Source organism: Centropristis striata, chromosome 14 (genome assembly GCF_030273125.1).
Source record: "Centropristis striata isolate RG_2023a ecotype Rhode Island chromosome 14, C.striata_1.0, whole genome shotgun sequence".
Classification (NCBI taxonomy): Eukaryota; Metazoa; Chordata; class Actinopteri; order Perciformes; family Serranidae; genus Centropristis; species Centropristis striata.
The window spans coordinates 13,915,860-13,943,401 of record NC_081530.1 but is presented as its reverse complement, the minus strand read 5'-3'; the positions used below and the strand labels follow the sequence as shown (position 1 = coordinate 13,943,401).

General features: G+C 39.7%; 1 protein-coding gene across 3 annotated transcripts in view; it reads left to right on the top strand.

Moving 5' to 3' along the window:
* vars2 (valyl-tRNA synthetase 2, mitochondrial) overlaps positions 1-27,542 on the top strand; it is a 59,250-nt gene that overhangs the window by 6,065 nt on the left and 25,643 nt on the right. For all 3 annotated transcript variants that reach the window (XM_059350308.1, XM_059350309.1, XM_059350310.1), the window contains exons 7-24: positions 565-662; positions 939-1,020; positions 2,237-2,356; positions 3,810-3,918; positions 4,016-4,104; positions 8,473-8,563; positions 9,547-9,674; positions 9,861-9,964; positions 11,110-11,191; positions 11,370-11,446; positions 11,631-11,724; positions 11,889-11,982; positions 15,927-15,997; positions 16,078-16,203; positions 16,306-16,410; positions 17,556-17,624; positions 17,720-17,798; positions 23,254-23,384. In XM_059350308.1, coding sequence (XP_059206291.1) covers positions 565-662; positions 939-1,020; positions 2,237-2,356; positions 3,810-3,918; positions 4,016-4,104; positions 8,473-8,563; positions 9,547-9,674; positions 9,861-9,964; positions 11,110-11,191; positions 11,370-11,446; positions 11,631-11,724; positions 11,889-11,982; positions 15,927-15,997; positions 16,078-16,203; positions 16,306-16,410; positions 17,556-17,624; positions 17,720-17,798; positions 23,254-23,384 — 1,749 coding nt within the window. The remainder of the gene's footprint in view (positions 1-564; positions 663-938; positions 1,021-2,236; positions 2,357-3,809; positions 3,919-4,015; positions 4,105-8,472; positions 8,564-9,546; positions 9,675-9,860; positions 9,965-11,109; positions 11,192-11,369; positions 11,447-11,630; positions 11,725-11,888; positions 11,983-15,926; positions 15,998-16,077; positions 16,204-16,305; positions 16,411-17,555; positions 17,625-17,719; positions 17,799-23,253; positions 23,385-27,542) is intronic.

The window sequence follows — 27,542 nt, the reverse complement described above, 5'->3', positions numbered from 1 at the left end:
GGTATATTAAAATTACTGAGGTTACATCGAAGACAGCGCTTAATTCATAGTGATTGGCTTTCAGACAGTAATGTGCTCTATTTACAAAAAATGACTGCATTGTATACTGCAACAATATTGCAACAAGCCTCAGCACTATAATGTGTTTTAGTCTACTGTAAAAATAAATGAAATGCAGGATTTTAATTTAATTCAGTATGTAGTTTTATCACAGTACCATAGTGTAAAATAGATAACAGTAAGGGAACTTTTAAATTAACAGTAGAATGCTGCAACCATGCTGCCAGTATTTTACTGTTAATGTACAAGACAATTGTTTGCAGTGTAGATAGATAGATAGATAGATAGATTTTTTTGACAAAATATGTGACAAGCTGATCATACCATTTTCATAACAGAAAAAAAACATTGTTGAGGATTAAAATACACAATAAAGCACAAGGGCTTATTTCCATTTCGGTCCTCTATAACAGTCAGTGCCTTGATTATATTTAAAGATTTTTGGGAAAGTGTTTTGCAAAATAACTGCACTATATCTCATTCAGCCATCTCTGGGTTTGTTAGACAGTGGTGGAGCGGAGACTACTGAGGGAAGGAGGGAAGCGCAGACAGGACTTCACTAGGGAAGAGTTTCTACGGGAGGTGTGGAAATGGAAGGAGGAGTGAGTCTTCACAATGACATCATCACTTTTCATCTGCTGTTTGGTCTACACGAGGGGTGTCAGACTGATCCATGACTGGGCCGGTATGGCTGTAAGTTTTCATTCCAACCAAGCAGGAGCACATCTACCTCATTCAATCACCTCAACTGTCTTCAGTTGATTTGTGATATCAGGTTTGCTCCTGCTTGGTTGTAATCAAAACCTGCAGCCACACCCGCCCTTTCATGGATCAGTCTGACACAGGAGTTGAGCACTTTTGTTCCTGACATGTTTCAGGAAAGGAGACGAGATCTACAAGCAGCTGAGGAGGCTCGGAGCTTCTCTGGACTGGAGCAGAGCGTGTTTCACCATGGACCCAGTAAGATCCCAGTAAAGCTATTTTGATGTAGTTTCAAATATTGTGTCTTCTGTTAAATTCAAATCTAAATCCTATAAGACATTTGTACACTGCACATAACAGAGTCACCATTTGTCGTTCAGAGCACAGTATAAAATCCTGTTTTATTATTAATTCATTTATCGACAGTATTGTGAGGAGCGAGTACAGTCAATTATGCTTAAATGACAAGTAGAATTATACAGTGGCCATGGGATATTATACTATTGATTACTGTTTTGTAATATGCTGCATTACATTCCTTTTTTTTTTTTTTTTTAAACAATATCCCACTTTTATTCTGAATGACACATGCATATTCTTACAGTCTTAGTAAACTTAAACTAGAACAAATTTTAAGTCTATTTACATTATTTATATTGATGTGTAGAAAGAATGTTTTTATATTAACAACTCTCTGCTATTGCCAACATACACTCAACGGCCATTACATTAGGTACACCTTGCTAGTTACGGGTTGGACCCCCTTTTGCTTTCAGAACTGCCTTCATTTTTTGTTGCATAGATTCACCAATGTGCTGAAAACATTCCTCAGATATTCAAAGGTGCACTATGTGTCCAAATTGTAGCCTCAATTTCCTGTTCTTAGCTGACAGGAGTGGCATCCACTGTGGTCTTCTGCTGTTGTAGCCCATCTGCTCAAAGGTTGGGCGTGTTGTTCGTACAGAGATGTTCTTCTGCACACCTTAGTTGTAATGAGTGTGAATTTGAGTTACTGTTGTTTTCACCTCCAACCAGTCTGGTCATTCTCCTCTGACCTCTAGCATCAACAAGGCATTTCTGACCATCCTCTGTGAACAATCAAAGCAGGCACCAACAACCATGTCATGTTTAAATTTGCTTAAATCACCTTTCTTCTCCATTCTGATGCTGATTTAAACTTCAGCAGCTCGTTTTCACCATGTCTACATGCCTAAATGAATTGAGTTGCGGCCATGTGATTGGCTGATTAGATATTTACATTAATGAACAGTTGCATAGGTGTACCTAATGTAGTGGCCGATGAGAGTCAATACTAACACACAGTATCATATAAGCTTGTTCTTGCATGCTTCAGTATACTGAAGTATAAGATAGGTAAGATAGATAGCTATAGGGAGTGATGAATAGGCGTTTAGAATAATGTTAATCTCATGTAAAAAGGAAATGTGTTGAGTGTCTTTGACTTTGATTTCAGGCTTTCAGCAGAGCCGTGACTGAGGCCTTTGTCAGGCTGTGTGACTCTGGTCTAATATATCGCTCAGAGGCTTTGGTCAACTGGAGCTGTGCTCTGGAATCTGCCATCTCTGACATAGAGGTGAGACAGCTTTACATGGACACAGTAAATACAAGAGGTGGACAAAATAATGGATACATGCATGGGAAGGAAAACTTTAAAACAAGCAAGGCCACCAGCTGTGGCTCATCTTAGTAGCCAACGGTCGGGACTACATTTAATACTTGGAAAATGAATAGCCAACCTCAAATATTTAGATAGTCCTTTGAATATATGGTTGCTATTTTTCATATTTGCTATTATTTCACACCGATCAACAGAGACTCATTTTAAATGTCAGTTTAAAAACAGTACTCTACAAATTAATCTCAATTAACTACAGTTTTAAAACAGAGGATCAGATTTACTGTTGCTATTACTCAAAATGTGACTCTAATTTTGATATATAAGGAGGCAATAAATGAAAAAGATTAGGGTATAAGACATACAAGGTACACAATGCACCTCAACCAGTGGAGGGGAGGGGCAGGTGAATGAAGCAGGTGGAGCTGGAGTGGATATTGGTGTTAATGCTGAGGTAAATGCAAGCACACACACACACACACACACACACACACACACACACACACACACACACACACACACACAGTGGCTTGCTCGTGGTTATCTACTGTTTCAAGGTCAAGAATGAACTTTGTGTAAGTATGTATACGTGTTGCCTGTAGAACCTGATAATGTAATAAATTCCCGATAATGTAATAACCCCGATAATGTAATAAAAATCTGCACTTGAGTCCACTGAAAATTTAATAAAACCTGATAATGTAATAACTTCCAGATAATGTAATAAAGTGCATTTACCAATAATGTAATACACTTTTATTTTACCAATAATCTAATAAAATATAACATTAATGGGAGGTTATTACGTCCTGATAATGTAATAATTCCCCAATATTGTAATATTTTAACAGCAGACCACCCATTACTTGGGTTCAAGTGGTGATACTGCGTAGGCAACACTAGCAAGAGCTCTAGCGCCACCAACAGGTCAAAGTTGATTGATTGAATTATTAACTTTTGACCTATTCATCCGTTTTTCACAAAGGATTTGTCACTTGAACCCTTGGGCCAATCCGAGCTCAATGCATTCTCAATGGGGTTTTTCGGCCATATTGGATTTTCTGCCATCTTTGATTTGACCAAAAACCTTCCATTTATGTTATACTTTATTACATTATTGGTAAAAAAAAGTGTTACATTATTGGGAAATGCACTTTATTATATTATCGGGAAGTTATTACATTATCAGGTTTTATTACATTTTCAATGGACTCAAGTGCAGATTTTTATTACATTATCGGGGTTATTACATTATCGGGAATTTATTACATTATCAGGTTCTACAATGCCCCGTAGCATTTCTATCATTTTGTCCACCTAATGTAAGTTTTTTTGGACAGGATGATTTTGTTGTGTATTTCTTTGCTGTAATGACGTAAAAATGTATTTGAATTTGCGGATTTGCTGTCAGGTTGACTCAAAGGACCTTTCTGGGAAGACCATGTTGTCTGTTCCTGGTTATGAAAACAATGTGGAGTTTGGAAACATGTTTACCTTTGCATACCCCATGGAAGGCCACGGTGAGTATTTGTGACTGTCTGAAAATATGATACATGTTGTGCTTTTTCATGTCCTGCTTTAATTTATATCATGATTTCCCTTTTGTCTACACATTAGATGGACAGGTGGAAGTGTCGACCACCCGTCCTGAGACTATGTTGGGAGATGTGGCTGTAGCCGTTCACCCAGACGACCCTCGGTATCAGGCTAGTATCAATTTATGATGGAATGTAAATACAGATATATTTTTGCCATATTCTTTTACTCAAACAATTTCTTGTTATTGCCTGATTTATGTGTAGTTAGTTTGTTTTACATATTTATTGCATCAGGCTTTTTCAGTCCGAATGGAGTAAACTATAAAAGTTAACTAGCTGAAGATAAAACTATTGTAGTTCACAGAAGCATGCTAAACTAGAAGGGCACTGGGACAATGCAGACCTCCACCAAGTCCATCAATCAATCAATCTATCAGACTTTATTTGTATAGCACTTTTCATACAAGAGAAATGTAACACAAAAGTGGAAAAATAATAATAATAATAATAATAAAACATAGAAACAAGCAAACACCCTCCGCCCATCCCCAATCCTCCACCCCTGACCCTCCATCCACCCATCCCATTAAAAATCAAAGCACAAACTGAGGAAGCTCCATCTCAAAGTTGAGCAGTGAGGAAACACTGGAGGCAGCTTAGAAATTAATTAGATAAAATAAATAAAATAAGGTAAGATAAGATGAAATAAAATAAAAAACAAATTAGATAATAATGGATAATATTAAAAAAGCTTGATTAAAAAAGATTAAAAAAAACAATAAATAAATAATTAAAAAGTAGAGCATAATATATGTATATATATATATATGTGTGTGTGTGTGTGTCTGTGTGTCAAATATGTTAATAAAATAATTATCATGAATGCTATCCCTCCCATAAGGATACCAAATATGTAGGGATGAACCTGAGCAACACTTGTGTGGATCTCATGGTTCAAAAGTGTGGTTAGATGGATATAAGAGTTATTAATAACTATCATGAATAATTATTTATTATAAGAAATGATATGACTTGGTCATATCATTTCTTAAGTCATAGCTCGTTGGGGCACCATCTGTAAGAACCGAAAAATATAGCCAGTTCACCTAAATCAGTCTCATAAAGTTACTAAACTATCAATCTGGAACACTGATTATTAATTATGAATATAATTATAATCAAATTACAATATTAATATTTAGTAGTGGTTGAAGGAATCGTGAATTCTTGTCACAGCAGAGGTCAGCATATCGTTCAGAATGTACAACATTAAATAGATAGCATTTGTAATCAAAAGGTAGTTATTCTTAAAACAAGTAAAGCAAATAAAGGTACACATCTATAAAGTATAGAGAACTACATTACAATAGAGAAGAAACGTGTGCGTGTGCGTGCGTGTGTGTGTGTGTGTGTGTGTGTGTGAGTGTGGGGGTTGAAGCTCCTCGCACAAAAGAAAACTCCAGCTGTGAAGCCAGGTTACCAGGCCTGGTGGCCGTGTGGCAGTGTGAGCTGTTACAAACTGTATGTTGTTACAGCTAACTTAAAATATATATTATGTGTAAATCAGTGCGTGAGCAGGTCAAAGGGTAGTAAGTTAGGTGCATATAAGACTGACTGTCTGTATAAAGCAAGATTAACATACAACTTTGATTGTAACACGAATATCACATAAATGTAGTTAAAACACACATATAAACCAAATCATTAATTACAGATCAAATCCTTGATACTAAAGTCCTTGCTGATTGCTTATCTAAGCAATCAGCAAGTGATGGAGGAGGTGATCCAACCACAGAACCAGCTCTTTAGACCAGTCTGTCCAACCGCCTTGCATCTCTGTGTCTGATGCTGCCTCCCAAGCAGACTGCAGCATAAAACAACACACTACCACCATAGACTGATAAAACATTTGCAGCATCTTACTACAGATGTCAAAAGATCTGAGCTATCTTAAGAAAAAGAGCCCCTTTTTGTAGAGAGCGTTTGTTTTTAGGGACCAGTCCAACCTATTATCCAGGTATACACCTAGATACTTATAACTTGGCACCAGCTCCATGTCCACCCCACAGGTATTCACTGGCTGAAGGGAAGGCTTGATCCTGCAGAAATCTATGATCATTTCCTTAGTCTTTGAGGTGTTCAGTAGGAGATAGTTCTTGTGACTCCAGTCACTAAAGGCTTTTATCAGCGGGGCAGCTGTGGCTCAGTTGGTAGAGAGGTTTACCATTTATCAGCACAGGAGCTCCTTGTGGAGCTCCTGTGCTGCTCATTTATTTCCCAGAAACACAGTTCCCCAACCTGACATATTATGGTCTTCCTGTCAGGTAATCTGTGATCCAGGAGATGAAGGAAAGATCCACTCCCATCTCTGTGAGCTTGTTTTTGAGTATGTTGGGTTGGATGTTGTTGAATGTGCTTCAAAAATCAAAGAACATGATTCTCACATAAGAGCCAGTTTCCTCCAGATGAGCAAGGGCATGGTGAAGCATGTAGGGGACAGCATCGTTCACTCCCATGTGTTGTTTGTATGCAAACTGCAGGGGGTCAAGTTTGTCTTTGACTTCAGCTAGGCGTAGAATCAGCCGCTCCAAGGTCTTCATGATGTGAGGAGTGAAGGCTACTGGTCTGTAGTCATTAAGTTCAGCTGGACATTTTATTTTTGGTACCGACACAACACAGGAAATTTTCCAACTGTAGAGTGAGGTTGGAGATCTTGTGCAGAGGTTGACACAGTTGGGCAGTACAGTCCTTGAGCAGCCTTGGACACACACCATCTGGGCCAGCAGCCTTCCCAGTGCAAAGTCTTCCAAGTTCCAACCTCAACCCCATCTAAAAGAGAAGTAATAAAAAGAAAAAGAAAATAAATAAAAGAGAAGAGGTTGTAACACTAAGATGCATGAGCAGAAAAATATTTAAAAATGGTTCAAGTAAAAGCCAAATTAAAAAGATAAGTCTTAAGTTTGCTCTTAAAATTATGAAGCGTCTCTGATGGCTTCAGGAGGCTGTTCCACAAACGTGGAGCACAGTGACAAAACTATGCCTCATCATGGGTTTTCCTTCTAAGTTTTGGGAGGGTTCATAGGATAAAAATAAATCAGATAAATAGGCTGGACTAAGACCATCAAGAGATTTATAAACCAGTAAAATAATCTTAAAAAATGTTTTGTAAGTGTATGTGGAGCCTGGTAGTTCACCTGGTGGAGCATGCATCCTGCAGCTGCAGTTTTATTCCGAGCTACAGCTCTCTGCTGCATGTTTTCCCGATCTTTCCTCTCTTCCGCTCTATCTGGGTGATTCTCATGAAGCCAGTCTAAGTTATGTCTGTAAAGATTAGAAGGACATACTTTATTAAACTAAATATATTTCACTTTTATATGAATGAACAATATAGCCATAATGAGGCACAATTCAGTGTTTTGTGCTAAAATAATATTTTCTATATTTTTGAACATATTTTTGATTCACAAATTCATTACCGTAATGCGTCCAGATAAAAATGTCATGGTTTAGTGAGAAATGTATTTCATGGCAACAGAACAGGGACACATTATTTCTTTGTACCTTTACCCTGAGGGCAGTACTGTCCTACAAAGCCTAACTGCAGTTACTTCATTTTTGGTCAAAATTGAGTTATAACTAAAAATGATCCCCTTGATGTCTGTTTTATCTTGTGACAAAGTTTTTGATTTCAAATTTGCTTTAATTCAGAGAAATAATGATGTAAAAATTGCAGTAACTACAAAATCAATTTCAAAACCAAAGCAGACCACATTTATTGCACTTACCACAGTCTGCTTTGGATATATATACAAATTTAAACATAAAACCTTAGCACACGGTCTGCTTTGACTGTGATACAGTGGTGCCTTGGATTTCTTCATTGTGTTGAATAGTAAATACATAGAACTTATTATTATATTATAATTATTATTACATTTATTTTCTTAGGGAAATTGTTATCTAGATAAAGTTAAGAAATGAGATAGAATTATGTTGAATCTAAAATACACAAATCTTTGAATAGAGTTGTGAAACACTTTTAAACACACTTTTAACAAAATGAATTTGAAAATGTTTATTTAATGAAAACTGAATATAAAAGCTGAAAGAAGACAACAACATTGTAATTACTGCATTGTTTTTCCGTTACTTTTAGAACCTTTTACAGCAATGCAAAACCAGTAATTACATTTTTTTACGGGGTCAAATAAATCGTCATGATTTTTTTAGCATAAAAATGACATCATCAATACATGTGGAATAATATCACTTACCTGCCTATAACCCATTTGGCTGGCCAGTTAAAAAATGTAAAAAACAACAACTTTGAAGCAGTTTTTCCTCAGTTTTACTCTTTATGTAGTTACTGCAGTTAGACTTTGTAGGGCGAAGTAGCTGAAAGTGGTGATTGAGAGGATGGCTGTGGACGTTTAAAAATTTGACACTTAAACGTAGGAACAAATGATGATTGAATACAACATGACATTTGTAAGATATCTGTGCTCATATCTTTCCACATTGCCTTCTTTTTTACAGGCTCTTCATGGGAGGCAGTGCAGACACCCCTTCACCAACAGGCTCCTGCCCATCATCACTGATTCAATGGTGGACATGGAGCTTGGAACTGGTGATAGCAACACAACTGTCTCAACCCCTGTCTGACACATTCTGATCAAAAAACTGGACATGAAAAGCCTTACAGCTTGTTTTAACCCTCTGGGCGACTTTAATCTACTACCCTTTTAGACCCTTCGGGCTGAAAATGTCCACTTCCAAAAAAACGTGATAAAATCTTAACTGATTAATATTTTTTTCTACTTTTTTCTGCATAAACCTATTAAACAACTTGCGCCCTGCTCAAAACTGCCAAATGTTTAAACATTTTTGCCATTTTAACCCTTTAAATGCCAGTTTGATTGCACAATGTCACTGTTTCTCAAAGAAAAAAACACAAAAATTTAGTTATTTTCCATATAATAAATATTTTTTGGCTGGGGCATTGGTTTTCAAAAAACTATAACTGCATCAAAATCAATTTGTGTGCTAATTTTTGACATATCCAAGGCTGTGATAAAAAAAATGCCGCAGCCAAAAGTTATTAATGATATGGAAAATAACTCAATGTTTTTGTTTTTTTTCTTTGTAAAACAGTGACATCATGTATGTAAACTGGCATTTAAAAGGTTTTTCTCAAAATCTTTGAATGTTTGGTAGTTTTGAGCAGGGTGGAAGTTGCTTAAGAGGTTTATGCAGAAAAAAGTAGAAAAAGTTTTTATAGCATTTTTTTAGAGGTGGACATTTTCAGCCCGACAGGTCTGAAAGGGTAGTAAATTTGAACACAGTGGATTATTGACCCATTAGAAAAATAGAAATTTGAATTTCAAAATATATCAAGAAAAAAAAAAACTTCCAAAAATCATGTCATTTCCATAATCACAGAATTATTGCCAAAACAAGTGAAAAATGACAAATATGACTGAAAATGTCCATAGTGGAGTTTTTGGATTTTCGCTGTAGTTTTTCCAGCCGGGCCATGCAGAGGGATTGCTGTTGCTGTGACACTGTGTGAGCTGCTCATGTTCATCATGTCCCTGTGTTTATGTCTTGTAGGTGCAGTGAAGGTGACCCCTGCTCATGACCACACTGATTTCCTGCTATCAAAGAGGCACTCACTGCCATGCCTTACCGTAATTGGAGGTGATGGAACCATGAAGCCCACCTGTGGACAGTGGCTGGAGGTGCATCAACACCACTGTTATCTGTAACCTTTGTATTACTACATGAAGACATATGATTAGTGTGAATATGTTGGCTCTCTCAAGTTCCATTCGGCAAAACACCTTGTAAAAATGTGTTTGTCCTGTGGTCAGTGATAGAAAATGTAGATTTGATGTATCAGCTGTTATCATTTTGTCTACTTTAAGGGAGTTAAGCGTTTTGATGCCAGACAGCTCGTTGTGGATGCACTGGCTGAGAAGAAGCTGTTCAGAGAAAAGAAAAGTCACGCCATGACTTTGCCCATCTGCAGGTAGAGTACCACCACACACACACACACACACACACACACACACACAATCAAACTTTCTGTATGTGCACATACATATTGAGCCAATATGTTTTCCATCTCATACCACAAAAAAAGCTTATTTTCCATGGATCCAAGCTGAAGATTAATAGGCTGATATAAGGTGGGATGGGGTGGGATGACAAGAGGCTTCGTCATAGAGAGGTTGAGCTGAAGGTGATGTTCTGTCATCCATGTGGAGATGTCCTCAAGACAAGCAGAGATATGAGCCGAGACTGTGACAGTTGTTTGGTGGGAAGGACAAGATCAGCAGGGTATCATCGGCATAACAATGGTATGAGAAGCCATGATTGCGGATGATTGTGCCAAGTGAGGTAGTGTAAATTGAGAAGAGAAGGAGGCCTAGCACTGATCCTTGAGGCACCCAAGGTCACTAAGTTTGTTGAGTAGAGGCCATCTGATTCACACCTGTTTTTTCACAAAATTGATGACCTCACTGATTGAATGCCACACTGCTATATTTTTGAACACACCCCTTTCAACTAATCGCCCAATTGCACAGCCTTAAGAGCGCGCATATCACGAATGCTGGGTCTTGTTGGTTTTCTGAGAATCTACTGCACCTAATGGTACCTTGTTTACCATGTAGCAATAAAAAACATACTAAAAACCTGGATTCATCTGATTAGTCACATTGGACTGCTATTATATTGAACACTACTGTATATATCAATATAAAATATGTATCGGCCAATAAGATCTTTACTGAGCCATGAGGTGGTGTAAATTGAGAAGAGAAGGGGGCCTAGATCCTTGAGGCACCCAAGTTCACTAAGTTTGTTGAGTTTGATGATTGGTGAGAAATACTCAATGCAAATCTAACTTTTTTTCCCAAGAAAATTATACAGGGCACCTTTAAGAACTGTCTGTTCGGTGCCACTAAGAACAAAGCGAGGCGTACATCAGTGCAGGACTGCCACAACATCCAAGTGGAGTCATAAATATACATTCCTCAAGTTATTTCCAGCAGTGTCACAGTAATCTTCCTCTTGCTTTCCTTCATCTTCCTGAAACAAAAGAATAGAGGCTGCACTGTGACATTGTAGTGTTCTCTTATATGTTTGTGGTTTTCCTTCTCCTTGTGTCAGCCGCTCAGGAGACATCATTGAACCACTTCTGAAGAAGCAGTGGTTTGTTTCCTGTCGTGAAATGGCCAAAAAAGCTGTTCAGGTAAGGTGGTGGATGTGTTAAGTTTGAGGTCAAACTTTTTTAAAAGTTTTTGAAGTTTTCAAGTAAAATGTCAGGCTCCAGAATCTATACATAGTAAAAAATAGAGTAGTTGAGTGATGTCATCTCATCCCTAAACATTTATGCAACACTCAAATGTGACTATTTCTTTCCCTGTCAGGCTGTGGAAGACGAACAGCTTGAAATCATCCCTCACTACTACACCAAGACATGGAAAAACTGGCTGTCTAATATCAGGTAGCCCATCCTGACCTTTGACTTTGACGGATTTTTCTGTATTGGAACTGTGGTATAAGGGAGAACAATGGCAGTGTGTGTTGTAACTGGTTGATATGTGTGTGAAATGACACCACTCTGGTGATGAATGACTTCTTTTTTCAACGTATGGGCTGTGAACAATGTACCTCTGTTTGCGTCGCAGTGATTGGTGCATTTCCAGGCAGCTTTGGTGGGGTCATCAGATCCCTGCTTACCAAGTGGAGCTTCCTAATTCTGTTTCAACTGACCAACAAGAGGTTGGGTTTATGGATTTGCCTATGTATAAGAATGATATTACTGTGAAATGTTCTGTAGGACTAGCAGAATTTTTCCAGGCTTTTTCAACAAATGCAACCTTCAATAGAAAAAAAAAATAGGTAGAAACAACGTTTTTGAATTAATGTTTGTTTGTTCTTGGTAGGAGCTGTGGATCTGGGGACATAGCGAGGATGAGGCCCGACAAAGAGCTGCTGTCAAATATAGAGTGAAGCCAGAAGCCATCACTTTGACTCAGGGTGACTCATCTCTGTATTACCTCTTACCTTGTTGCTGTATGAGCTGATGAAAACCTTTCTCTACATTAAACACCACTGAAGAGAGGGAAGAGAGGGGAAAATATGTTTATCCACAGAACACATGCATCTTTTTACATGATGTATTTGCGAATGTCCTTGCTTTTACCACAGTTTCGAGTAATGATTTGATTACTACCACTGTTGCTGTGCTATGACTATCTCTACCAGTGGCTGAACAATGCATTGACACAACAGATTGGCCATTTTAGCTTAATATGGATACAGTAGTGTTCAATATAATAGCAGTCCAATGTGACTAACCAGATTAATCCAGGTTTTTAGTATATTTTTTATTGCTACATGGCAAACAAGGTACCAGTAGGTGCAGTAGATTCTCAGAAAACCAACAAGACCCAGCATTCGTGATATGCACGCTTTTAAGGCTGTGCAACTGGGCAAATAGTTGAAAGGGGTGTGTTAAAAAAATAGCAGTGTCTGTCGTTGACTTTACAAACACAAAACTATTTTCTACAAACTTTTTTGTTTCTAGGATTTAGCAATCCTGAGAATCACTAAACTAATATTTAGTTGTATGAGCACAGTTTTTTATAACTGCTTCACATCTGTGTGGCATGGAGTCAACCAACTTGTGGCACCTTTCAGCTGTTATTCCACTCCAAGATTCTTTCACAACGTTCCACAATTCATTTACATTTCTTGGTTTTGCTTCAGAAACAGCATTTTTGATGTCACCCCACAAGTTCTCAATTGGATTAAGGTCCACTCCATAACATCAATGCTGTTGGTTTGGAATCAAGATTTTGCTGGTTTGCTAGTGTGTTTGGGGTCATTGTCTTGTTGAAACACCCATTTCAAGGGCATGTCCTCTTCAGCATAAGGCAACATGACCTCTTCAAGTATTTTGACATATGCAAACTGATCCATGATCCCTGGTATGTGATAAATAGGCCCAACACCATAGTAGGAGAAACATGCCCATATCATGATGCTGCACCACCATTCTTCACTGTGTACTGTGGCTTGAAGTCACAGTTTGGGGCTCGTCTCACAAACTGTCTGCGGCCCTTGGACCCAAAAAGAACAATTTTACTCTCATCAGTCCACAAAATGTTCCTCCATTTCTCTTGAGGCCAGTTGATGTGTTCTTTGGCAAAATGTAACCTATTCCGCACATGCCTTTTTTTTAACAGAGGGACTTTGCGGGGGATTCTTGTAAATAGATTAGCTTCACACAGACGTCTTCTAACTGTCACAGCACTTACAGGTAACTCCAGACTGTCTTTGATCATCCTGGAGCTGATCATTGGCTGAGCCTTTGCCATTCTGATTATTCTTCCATTCATTGTGATGGTTGTCTTCCGTTTTCTGCCAAGTGTCTCTGGTTTTGCTCTCCTTTTTAAAGCATTGGAGATCATTTTAGCTGAACAGCCAATCATTGATTGTACCTCTTTATAAGTTTTCCCCTCTCCAATCAACTTTTTAGTCGAAGTACGCTTTTCTTCTGAACAATGTCTTGAACGACCCATTTTCCTCAGGCTTTCAAAGAGAAATGCATGTTCAACAACTGCTGGCTTCATCCTTAAATAGAGGCCACCTGATTCACACCTGTTTTTTCACAAAATTGATGACCTCACTGATTGAACGCCACACTGCTATATTTTTTAACACACCCCTTTCAACTAATTGCCCAATTGCACAGCCTTAAGAGTGTGCATATCACAAATGCTGGGTCTTGTTGGTTTTCTGAGAATCTACTGCACCTACTGGTATCTTGTTTGCCATGTAGCAATAAAAAATACACTAAAAACCTGGATTAATCTCATTAGTCACATTGGACTGCTATTATATTGAAAACTACTGTATACTACTACTGTATGTATCGGCCAGAGAGATCTTTACTGAGCCGTGAGTTGGTGTAAATTGAAATGAGAAGGGGGCCTAGCACTGATCCTTGAGGCACCCAAGTTCACTAAGTTTGTTGAGTTTGATGAGTGGTGAGAAACACTCAATGCAAATCTAACATTTTTTCCCAAGAAAATTCTAAAGGGCACCTTTAAGAACTTTCTGTTCGGCGCCACTAAGAACAGAGCGAGGCGTACATCAGTGCAGGACTGCCACAACATCCACATATACAAACAAAGGAGGCACACAGTAAAACTGTTTTTCTGATATCATGTGAATACAGTGTAGGGGTATCTGCTTCAGATACACATTGCCTCCAGCAGGGGTACCAAAATATTTAGAGGTAAAGCTAATTTAGATCAATTTTGCTATCAGAAATTGACTAAATTTATATTTAATACTTTAAATGAATTACAGTTATTTTTGGGGCACCACCTCTTTACTTAGAAAGAGGAAAGATAGCAAATCATAGTTAATCAGTCTCATAAAGTTAACAAATTATCAATTTGGAACATTGATTATTAATTATGAATATAATTATAATCGAATCACCTTATTAATATTTAGTAACGGTTGAAGGAATTTTGAGTTCTTCTCATAGCAGAGGTTTAGCAAATCACTCATTCATGTGCAACATTAAAGGGAGAAGCATATTAATCCAAAAACATATTTATTCTAAATAAAGCAAGACAAACAGAACACACAATAACTAATCTAAAAGACTATTTACAGTGGAAGTGTAGGTGAGAAAGAATGTGTAACAAAATGGCTGCCGAAAGGCGGTCATTTAAATAAATCAAAATGGCGGAAGCCCTTTTGTTCTTGAAGAACAATAGACCATGCGGTCTTGAAGGTCTATGTGTTGTGGGAAGCCAAATTAAAGTATATTTCATGTGGATTAGTGTGTGAGCAAATCAAAGGAGTTATAGTTAATTTACATGTACAACTTGAGATATGTAGAGCAACATTAATCATACAACTTCAAGTGATCTAGCTACACAAAATATCCCAACAAATATACTTAAACACACAACAGATCAACATCATTGATTAAAGCTTAACAAACTTGTTCTTGCTTACTAACTGCCCAGTACTATACCACAGAGTCCAGAGTTAAAAGGGGAAGCAGAAATCCTTTTGAAGAAGAATCAGCTCCTGGTTGGGTTTTGGTGGTTGTAGCGTTGTTTGCTGTTGGCTCCAGAAGCTTGGTGAGGGTCTCTGTGATTATGTCCAGTATAGATCACAGGCAGGAAACTTAGAAGCGTCGTGGTGGGCCCACTTGGTTTGGGCCTCACCGGCCTTCCCTTAGAGCTGGAGACAGAGGGAAGGAGTCTGATCTTCCTCCTGGAAGATCAGACCAGGACAGCAGGCATGCTGTTCCTCAGGGAGTCGAGAAGAGAAGAGCGAGAAGGGATGGCTGCAGGACACTTTTGTGTCTCAACCTGGAAGTTGTATTTCCTGTTGGTATCAGCCAATGAGACGCCTTTAGGTATCTGCAGATACCTGTGGGGGTAGGGGTCGTTTGTCTTTGTTTGGGGAACAAAGAGGGACCTCCATCTTGAAGCATGGAGAGAATTTGTTGACACAATTCTCACTGCATTCAGTCTTTAATCCAAATGAACCTTGTGGAGTAGCTGTGATCCCTACAACAGTACATACAATACATGTCTTGTATGGGGCTTTGTGCACAAACTTTGTACGTAAAGGTGGAGTAACGCATATACATTCCTCTTCGTCTCTGCCAACACTGTCTATAATGTCTTGTGGCTGGCCCACTTCCCTGTTTCCTATTCACTGGCCTCCTGCCCTACACTCCACTTACCTATTCACATATGGAAACATAGCAAGGTATTAAGCAGTTTTCGAATCACTGGAGGCAAAACCAACTTTAAGAAATACATTTAAAATCCACTGGTTAAAAGCCTTCCGCTGCATTGGTTTTGTCATTGTAGTGCTGCTCTGGTAGAAGCAATATTTAATGCTATTCTGTATCGCTTCAATCTATGTACTCCCTGTGTCAGATCCTGATGTCCTGGATACATGGTTCTCCTCTGGGCTGTTTCCCTTCGCAATGCTTGGCTGGCCTGAGAAGGTACTGCACTTCTTCAAGCAGAACACCTCATTAAACAGCCCTATATCTTTGTATTATAACCACACCTTCACCTCCCACAGACCACTGACCTTCAGGGCTTCTACCCCAATTCCATTTTGGAGACGGGCAGTGACCTCATCTTTTTCTGGGTGGCAAGGATGGTGATGCTGGGCACAGAGCTGACTGGACAGCTGCCTTTTAAACAGGTACGTGGATAATTAAAAAAAAAAAAAGGAAAACCAAAATAAAACAGTTTTAAAACGCTATCGTTTATTACAGTCCTGCTGTTTCTCTCTCATGTCCTTCAGGTTCTCCTTCACTCTCTCGTGAGAGATAAACATGGCAGGAAAATGAGTAAATCTTTGGGAAATGTCATTGACCCATTAGATGTTATACATGGAGTCTCTTTGGAGGTAGGTAGCATATTACTGTAAATGACTTGCAGATACCTATCACACGGAATGAATGGGTGGGGTTCAGGTATGCTGGGCATTTTTGACACATTTTGCTATGACAAAAGTAAAAAGCTAACATCATGCTATAACTGACTACACCACGGTCTCATGACTTAAAAACCACAGCCGTTCAGAAGGTCTCCGACAAGCCAACTAGCGGTTTTGACAAGCTAGCGAATTCGTAGCCTAATAAATTGTTTATTTACATAATTTACAATCTACAAGATGGACTAATGAGAGAGTTGCCATCCTTCCACTCTAGTCTCATTTAGCCACCGGTTAGCAACCAATTTCAGAAAAATGCGGTGTTATCGCAGTAAAATCATACCATCATACCAACAGTAAAATATGTTGGTGGTAGTGTGATGGTCTGGGGCTGTTTTTCTGCTTCAGGACCTGGAAGACTTGCTGTGATTAAATGGAACCATAAATTTTGCTGTCTACCAAAAAATCTTGAAGGAGGCTGTCCGGCCATCTGTTTTTGACCTCAACTTGAAGCACACTTGGGTTCTGCAGCAGGACAATGATCCAAAACACAACAGCAAGTCCACCTCTGAAAGGCTGAAGAAAAACAAAATGACCTGAACCCTATTGAGATACTGAGGCATGACCTTAAAAAGGTGGTCCATGCTTGAAAACCCTCCAATGTGGCTGAATTAAAACAATTCTAAAAAGATCAGACGCTTGATTTCAGTTGTTGCTGCTAAGGGTGGCCCAACCAGTTATTAGGTTTAGGGGGCAATCACTTTTCACACAGGGCCATGTAGGTTTGGTTTTTGTTTTCCCTTAATAATAAAAACCGCAAAAAGTTTTAAAACTGCATTTTGTGATTACTTGTGTCATCTTTGACTAATATTTTAATTTGTTTGATCTGAAACATTTAAGTGTGACAGACATGCAAAAAAACAAGAAATCAGGAAGGGGGCCAACACTTTTTCACATCACTGAATATTCTCTTGGTGTGAGAAGAATGACAGTGTCAGATGACTGTTTTTTCGGATGTGACATGACAGTACAGCTGAAGTTCTGTAAGAAACAGCCCACTGAGGCAGCCGTCTGCTCTAATTCACTCAAAAGACATTTTGTTGTTTGTTTCCTCCTAGAGACTTGAAGAGAAAGTAAAGGAGGGAAACCTTGACCCCAGGGAGCAGCTGGTTGCCATGGAAGCACAGGTCAGCTCCTCTGTCTCCTATCTATTTCTCTCTGGCTCACTGAGCACACTCGTTACTTCCTCTCTTATCTGTCAGTTCCATCTGCTTCCCCACAGAGGAAAGACTTCCCCAAAGGAATCCCTCAGTGTGGGACCGATGCTCTGAGATTCGCCCTTTGCTCTCACAAAATGCAGGGTGAGTGACTCTCTTCTCTGCTCACTTTATCTGACGATGAAAGATCATTTGTCAAAGTGAATGAATGTGAGACAGTGCTGCAGGAAAAAGAGGATGGGCTGCAACTTTCTTTCCTTAAGCTTTCCTCCTTATTTTGGTCTTATACTTAAGACCTCAAGTAATTACTTGAGATCTGTTAAACTGTTGCACAGAGGATCTTAACATCCAAAGTAAGAAAAAAAAATGAAGGAATCTCTGACTGCCACTTAAACTTAATGTGCCATAGGCTAAAATAAAAATGCATTCACATACATTACATTGCGTTTAACACTACCTTCTATAACGAGAAGCTGCTTCATATTACATTAACTAACAGGGATAACGTTAGCATTGGCTACAGTCTTTTTTAAATCTAGGCTTCAATAGGGGTGTTTCCATTACAGTCCAATACCCGGAATGAGGCAGGTCCCACTCACCAAAATGCCCCTAATTTGAATATGAGCCGTCCTGAGCGGTCATTTGAGCAGGGCCGTTTTTCTCACCTGAAAAAAGCCTGGTTGCTGATTGGCTAGAAAGCTAAGCAGGATGTGACGTAACCCCTGGATTCCACTGGATGCGTAACGGCTGCAGATCCGTCGTCGGAGCCGTTACGCACCCATTATAATCAATGTGTGAGATCCCACCGACTGCAGATCCGCTGCGTAATGAGTCCGACAACGCATGGCCATCCGACAGCCCTCACAACACTTGCGCAGAGCTTCTATTTTTGTCGGACGACGGAGCACGACGCATAAATTCAGCACAGAACAGATCGTTCGGGACAGGAAGTCGTGCACAGACACAAAATAAAACATCCGGTATATTTTAAAAATAAAGTACCTCGGGTTCACGGCGGATCGTATTTTATAACTTGAAGACCTGAAATCAACAGGTTAGAGGTTTTCACTCGTCTTTACACCCCACTGACACCGCTCACTCCGGTGCTTGTTGTAAACCAACAGAGATCACTTGTTAACAAGAGGCTCTTGTTAACAAGCCGGCCGACCTCGTTAGCGCTCGTTAAGACGGAGTCACTGGATTTGTCTCCAGTCATTAACGAGGAGATGTTGATTATCTTCCAGTTATATCAATTGATTAGGCGTGAATTCGCGAGAGCTCGTGCGTCCTCGGGACTCTGCTGTCCGCAACAGCTCCGACACAGACGGATCCGGTGGGTGTTGACGGACTGCGTAGATACGCAGCCGTTGCGGACGGACCCCTTTCGGAGTCGTTACGCATCCAGTGGAATCCCGGCATAAGACTCAACGCCACAACAACACGCACCATTTGTAAAGTCACAAGCAACAACAAACATAAGCCCCTTTCATAGTGCGGTCCCTCAAATCCCTGCTATATTGCTGGAGAGTTCTGTGATGGCTTTTCGCCTTAGAGCGTTCATAGTGATCTGGGAAGGTGTCATTTTCTGCCCTTTCATTGTGCAGTCAGGCGTCGCGGAACGAGGTGCACAGTAACACAGTGCTAATAGGCTAACAGTTAGCTCTGTAGCAGGACAGTGTGTATTAGGGCTGCACAATTATGGCCAAAATGATAATCACGATTATTTTGATCAATATTGTAATCACGATTATTAATCACGATTATTCATCATGTTAGAGAAAGCATCTGTATTTTATTGCACTACTTTTAAACAAACATAGGAACAGTTTTTAGTGAGTGTACAGAGTGTCTGGTGCTTGTTGTAAACAAACAGAGATCACTAAGTGAAAACCTCCTGCAGCAGCAGCACATACACACTGTACTGCTACAGAGCTAACTGTTAGCCTATAAGCAATTTGCAGACTAGACGCTACGGGGTTAACATCCCCTCTGGCTCTGCCGCTGGGAAAGACTGCTGTTGGGATCGTACCACAGGTGAATCATGGGTTCACCTGTGGTATGATGACTTTAACATTTGTGGACTAAATGAAACAACTTTCTGAGTCAACTCACAAAATGGCAGGTCACCGCCATTTTGCAATCAACAAGGACTTTAGTATAAAGGATATGACCTGTAATTAATGATTTGGTTTATATGTGTGTAAAAAGTATATTTATGTGATATTCGTGTTACAGTCAAAGTTGTTTGTTAATCTTGCTTTATACAGACAGTCAGTCTGATATGCAACTAACTATACTGAACCTTTGATTTGCTCATACACTGATTTCCAGTAATATACTTTAAATTAACTGTAACTAAACACAGTTTTGCAGCTCTCAGTAGGCCAAAAGGCCTAGTCACCCCTCACAGCTGGAATTTTTACGACTCATTGTGAGGGGGGGGTTGGACACACACACACACACACACACACACACACACACACACACACGTTCCCTCTCTTTAGGGCCTCGGGGCAATCGCACCGAGCACTGGTCCCATTCAGCAATAGCTGTAGGGACCAGTGCTTCGCCCCGAGCACTACTGTTATACTGTGGATTTCTTCTTCTTCCTCTTCCGGACGCAATTTCGTCCCGCTACTAGTCCTACAACTTGAAGAGTTGCAGGACAAATTATATATCAAAACGTGCGGTTTGATTGGGATCGGTGTGCTATTACTTTTCTCTACAGAATACGAATTTTTTGCGACATAAGTCGCGAAAAACTGCCCAAAACTTTGCATTGAAATGAATGGGACGACCGACAAAAAATGAGCGAAAAAGAACAATAATTGGAGATTTTTAAACGTCTACTTCTCCGGCATAATTTGACCTAGAGACTCCATTTAAACTTTAAACAGTAGACACAAGTCTTGTGTATCAGTGTATTAGTCCACGTTTCGATAGGTCATATAGTTTTTTATCAATCCCTGTTCAATGACCATGATCATTTTTGGAGAAATTCTGAGATTATAATGGGTGTGTATTGCACGGAATGTTCGTGTCACAGTGTGTGACATCATCGCCAGAGTGTAGAGGGAGAGAAAAAATTGTCAAAAAATAAATTTGAAAACTGCACTCCAGGCCGCAAATTCCACTCTACAGAAATAATTTATACATAGAAATGTAGGAAAGTTTGTCTTCTCCCTCACAATCCTCTGGTAAAGCTGTCAGAGTTATAGTTTGGGCGTACGACGCATAGATACGCCACCAACACCACCAACAGCCTCATTGGCTCCCATATTAAAAAAGCAGGAAGATTTCGTAAAAAAGGAAGATAGAAAAGTTTTTTTAGATCGCTCTAACAAAGCTATTTTTAAATTTTTCTTTTAAAAAATCATATGTAGACGTTCAGGAAGAACTCGGGACGCTCAAAGTGAAGTCGGATCAATGATAGGTATTATGGTTTTGCCAAAAATGCTTTCTGTTCGAGGCCAGAAATTCCAGTCCGTCCACCTCTGCTGTCACTATGCCGGAACAGGTGCCAGTTAATTCTGTTGATTGCTTTGATCTGATTGCCTTTGATCTTTGATGTGATTACAGTTACAGATACACACACACACACACATGCACGTAAGCACGCACACTCCTCACACATGCATACACATGCTTCAAACACACACACAGGTAACTTTATGCGATTTTAATTACACACACACAGGTAATTTCATGCGATTTTTGCCACACACACACACACACACACACACACATTTTTAGGTTAAAGGGCATAGTTTGAAATCTCTGAAGAATCTCATCATAGTGTACACATACCGGCAGTAGCCCCCGTGGCCCTTTCAGAATTTCCCCAGGGGAAATTTTCTAGTTTGTAATGTAGCTTTCTTTACTTTATTGATGAGTACCTTTATTTGCTTTACTTTACTAGAATAAATACCTTTTGATTACAAATGCTGTCTATTTAATGTTGTACATTATGAACAATATGCTGACCTCTGCTGTGACAAGAATTCACGATTCCTTCAACCACTACAAAATATTAATGTGGTAATTTGATTATAATTATATTCATAATTAATAATCAGTGTTCCAAATTGATAGTTTAGTAACTTTATGAGACTGATTTAGGTGAATTGGCTATATTTTTCTGTTTTACAGATGGTGCCCCAACAAGCTATGACTTAGAGCAAACCAAGTCATATCATTTCTTATAATTAATAATTATTTATGATTATTATTAGTAATTCTTATAGCCATCTAACCACACTTGAGATCCTCATAAGTGTTGCTCAGGTTCATTCTCATGCTATCCCTCCCATAAGGATATGGGAGGGACAGCATTTATGATAATGCCCTTTTATTAACATATTTGACGCCCTGTGCAAGGTCATCATTGATTCATAAAAGAGCCATCCTTAATAACATTTTTGGTGACCCGTGATAGAGGCAATTGGTATCTGTAACCAGATACCCCAACATATTTGACGCCCCGTTGCGAGGCCCAACACTGCTGCAGGAGGACTGTGCCGCTTCGACTCGTTCTTACTCATTACTCATTACTCTGGAGTTATTGGAGACTTTTGGAAACTCGTTCTTAGTCTTAAGAACAAGTCTCCAAAAGTCTCCAATAACACCAGAAAAAGTAGCTGGATTTGTTGCAAATCACTTTTTTGAAAAATAGTCGTTAAATATAGCAACAAAGTTGCTAAGTCGGATTTTACTAATGCCGGGTGTTGTTGTGGGGTCCAGTACTATGTCACATCCATCTTAGCATTCTATCCAATCAGCAACCAGGCTTTTTTTAGGGGAGAAAAACGGCCCTGCCCCCTGGTGGTTGGTGGACTACTGGTGTAGAAAGTGCTTGATTAGATATGCAGGAGAGCCACATTTTAAAATGGAAATATGGCTGTCGATCAGGTTAATTTAATCGTTGCGGCCCTAGTGTGTATGGGCTGCTGCAGGAGGTGTTCACTTCGTAATCTCTGTCTGTTTACAACAAGCACCGGACACTTTGTGTATAGTTAGCATGCCCGTTTGTTTATGATCTGCCCCTGACATTGTGCACAGTTAGTGACTGTGGCCCATGTTTAATCCGTCGCATATGTGACGTCATAGTAGAAACTTTTGTTGAGCGATTACGCTACAATCAAAAACCATACGTCACCTCCGGAGTCTCGTACATTTTTAATGGAGACACGCTGAGTGAGCGTCCATTTGAGATGGCGTGGCCTGAGACTTTCCCAGTGGCCACTCTTCCCCCTAAAGGAAACACGGCTAATAGGCCTTACTGTTAAAATAAACAAAAATATAATCATGCGAGGATATCGTCTTTATTATGGATGACTTATGCAATTGGTCCATACAGTTAGTCTAGCCTAATAAATAACTGTAACAAAGTTAACTTTAGTATAACGTTATTCTTACCTGTCCTGAAATTAGTTATTTATTATTTCTTTCTCGGATGGACCGCTTAACTAGACTTAATTTTTCTTTGCATTTTCTTCCCACATTCGTTTATGTATATTACAAATTATTCAATGAACATCCAAGCCAACCAATAAACAGACTGAACGTCTATTTGTGAATCTTTTTTTTTTCTCTTTATCAGGTGAAGACATCAGTCTGTCCATCTCTCAGGTCCTGAGCAGCAGACACTTCTGTAATAAAATGTGGCAGACACTGAGATTCACACTGGGAGTGCTGGGTGACAACACAACGCCAGTGGCAACACTGGAAGAGGTACAGCAAAGGATTCTTATTTTGATATATAGTCATGGAAAACTTATTAGACCACCATTTGTGGATCACCAATCACACACACGCATCTCTTTCCTCAGTGACGTATTTTTGAGACATTCTTGTGGAGAGAATGCACAAACACACAGCTGGCGATTCACAAATATCCCGCCCTCCTCAACAGGAGGTGGCAGCGTTGTTATATGCATTGATGGATCGATTGTTTGGACTCTGCTTAAGGTGGATTTACACCGGGATTCCACTGGATGCGTTACGTCCGTCCGCAACGGCTGCATATCTCCACAGTCCGTCAGTCCCGAGGACACACGAAATCTCGCGAATTCATGCGTAATCAATTGATATAACTGGAAGAGAATCAACATCTCTTTATGAATGACTGGAGACAAATCCAGCGACTCGGTCTTTACGAGCGCTAACGAGGTCGGCCAGCTTGTTAACAAGAGCCTCTTGTTAACAAGCTGGCCGACCTCGTTAGCGGCATTTAGCTACAGTTAGCTTTTTAGCAGTACAGTGTGTATGTGCTGCTGCTACAGGAGGTGTTCACTTAGCGATCTCTGTTTGTTTACAACAAGCACCGGAGTGAGTGGTGTCAGTGGGGTGAAAAGACGAGTGAAAACCTCTAACCTTTTGACTTCAAGTCTGTCCCCGCCCATTATCACGTCCTCAAGTTGTGAAATACGATCCGCCGTGAACACGAGGTACTTTATTTTGAAAATATACCAGATGTTTTATTTTGTGTCAGTGCACAACTTCCTGCCCTGAACGATCTGCTCTGTGCTGAATTGATGCGCCGTGCTCTGTCGTCCAACAAAAATAGAAGCTCTGCGCAAGTGTTGCGAGGGCTGACGGATGGCTGTGCGACGTCGGACTCACTACGCAGCGGATCTGGAGTCGGTTGAATCTCACACATTGATTATAATGAGTGCGTAACCGCTCCGCAGACGGATCTGCAGCCGCAGACGCATTCATTGGGATTTAGGGGTCACACTTAACTTTCAATTTTGCGGTAAAGCCATGGTACATAAGTAAAATTATTTTTACTTGCCCTACATTACATTAGCACCTATACCTTGAAAATAAAATGAAAATAATGATAACACTATCGCGACTGTGCCCGTTTGGTTAAACATTTAATTACCCTGCGCGGCCAGCAGAGCAGAGAGGAAAGACACCTGCTCCAATAATCAAAGTGTTTTTATTGATTTTCATATTCAAACATCAAATTCAATACAAAATAGTAGGATTCAAAATATACATCACAAATACAGGTCTAAACTACAGACAAAACAGTAACAAAAGCTGCCAATTATGTTGGAGCCGATGAAAACTCACGTTCAAAATAAAAAATAAAAGGCTGCCAGACTTTAGAGTATCTCTTAGTGTTGCCCTGTAAAGTAAATCTAAGATGTTCTAATTTAAGGTGTGCCATCACCTCCTCTACCCATCGTTTGTGAGTTGGCGGTGCTGCCTTTATCCAGTTAAGTAAGATCAATCTCCTGGCCAACAATGAAGAGAATGCTATTGCTTTTCTTTGAGCAATCGTTAATTGCGTTTCCTCCGGTGCCACACCAAAAATGGCTGCCAGAGGACCAGGCTCTATATTTTTGTTATAGATGGATGAGAAGGTTTTGAAAATGTTGGTCCAAAACTCTTTTAGCCTGGGACAAGACCAGAACATGTGACATATGTTGGCTGGTACCTGTTTACATCTAGGGCAAGTCGGGTCTGCTCCCTGGTAAATTCTTGCCAGTTTCTCCCTTGTGAAATGAAGTCTGTGTAGCACCTTAAACTGAATCAATCCGTGTCTAACACATATAGAAGAAGAGTGTATCAGTTCCACTGCCCATCTCCAATCAACCTCCGATATGTCCAACTCTAACTCTTCCTCCCATTTCCTTTTTATGTAATCAAGGGATGGGGAAGCAACCTTCTGGATATTCCCATAAAGCATAGAAACCATCCCTTTAAGAGTCGGGTTCATGTCCAATAGCCCATCTATCCACCCACTCTGTGGTAATTTAAGGGATGAGGAGAATGTCTTTTTCACAAAATCTCGAATCTGAAAGTATCTGAGGTAGTTATTCTTTGAGGGAATTCCATATTCCTTCTCCAGCAGAGCAGCAGACATAAATACACCATCTTTAAAAAGATTTTTAACACATTCCACCCCAGCTCTAGACCATTCCCTAAACGCTGTTCCCCCAAGGGCCGGGGAAAACAAATGATTGCCATAGACGGGAGCAGATAGTAGAGCGTTTCTGCTTTTAAAATGTATTCTGAATTGGACCCAGATTTTGATAGAGTCATGTACAACAGGGTTGTTTGTGTAGAGGTGCTTGCTTAAGGGCAGAGGAGCGCAGACCAGGGAGCGTAGGAACAATGGGCTAGATGCATATCTTTCCATATGTACCCACACTGGGGTTTCATCATCATCTAACTGTGAGACCCAAAACAGCAGCTTATGTATATTAGCCGCCCAATAATAATGCATATAATTTGGTAGGGCCAGGCCTCCCTCTTCTCTCTGTCTCTCAAGGAACTCTCTTCTTATCCGGGGGACTGTTTTTTTCCAGATAAAGGTGGATGTACATTTATTCAGTTCTTTAAAAAATGATTTAGGAATGAAAATTGGTATTGTCTGGAACAAATACAGGAACCGTGGCATTACAGTCATTTTAACAGTATTTATCTTCCCTGCTAATGATAGTGGGAGAGATGACCACCTTTCCATATCTAATTTTGCCTTATCTAATGCTACTTTAAAGTTATGATTAAATAAGTCTTTATATTTACTTGTTACATTAACACCCAAATAAGTGAATTTATCTTTATGTGTTGTAAAAGGATAGGCCTGGAATGATAGTCTCCTTGCCTGTTTATTAATTGGGAAAAGAACACTTTTTTCTAGGTTAATTTTATAACCTGAAACCCTCCCAAAGTCTTCGATAACACCAAGAGCCACCGGGATGCTCGTGACAGGGGTCATCAGCGTATAGAGAAAGTTTATGGTTTTGCATCCCTCTGCGTATTCCCCCCAGTCCAGCAGCATTCCTCAGCATTATTGCAAGGGGCTCTATTGCCACATCAAAGAGCAGGGGTGACAAAGGGCACCCCTGCCTTGTTCCCCGAAACAGAGGAAAAGGTTCAGATATTACATTGTTAGTCCTTACCATAGCTTGGGGGTTCGCATATATTATCTCAATCCACGAACGAAATTTAGGACCAAATCCAAATCTCTCAAGGGCCGTGAACAGATAGAAATACTCTATTCTATCAAAGGCTTTGTGGGCATCTAGGGATATCACAATCTCAGGCTCAATGTTATCCTCAGCAGTGTACATCACATTAAAAAGGCGACGAAGACTACTGGAAAGTTGTCTGCCAGCAACAAACCCTGTCTGGTCAGGATGTATTACCTTACTTATAACAGGCTCAATCCTAGCTGCCAGTGCTTTGGTCAATATCTTATAATCACATCCAAGTAAACTCACTGGGCGGTATGATTCACATTTAAGTGATTCCTTATTTTTCTTAAGGAGCACAGAGATCATAGCCTGTGACATTGTTTGAGGTAAAGATTTTTTATCAAGGATCTCCTTATATACTCTACAAAGCAGGGGTATTAGTTTAGGAGCAAATGTTTTATAAAATTCACTTGGGAACCCATCAGGGCCCGGCGCCTTACCTGTCTTCATATTTCGAATCGCATTCTCTATCTCCCTTGCAGTCAGGGGTCCCTCTAATCTATCCCTATCTGCCCTCTCTAAGGATGGCATTTCCAGATTTTCAAAAAAATTCTTCACTCGCTCCCTGTCATTTACTTCTGAAGTATAAAGATCCTTATAAAAAGACTTAAATTGGTTATTAATACCTTTCTGATCTATAATTTTATTTCCCAAATTATCCCCTATCTCCACTATCATACCAGCAGCCGCTGATTGCTTCAGCTGGTGGCTGAGGAGCTTACTTGCGCGCTCACCATGCTCATAGAGATCCTGTCTCGACCTAAGATATAGATCCTCCTCACGTTGATTTATTAAGATATCATATTCAGTTTGGAGCAAAATACGCTTTTTACGTAGCTCCTCAGAGGGAGCCCTAGAATTTGCTAGGTCAACTTCTTTTATGGCCTTTATCAAT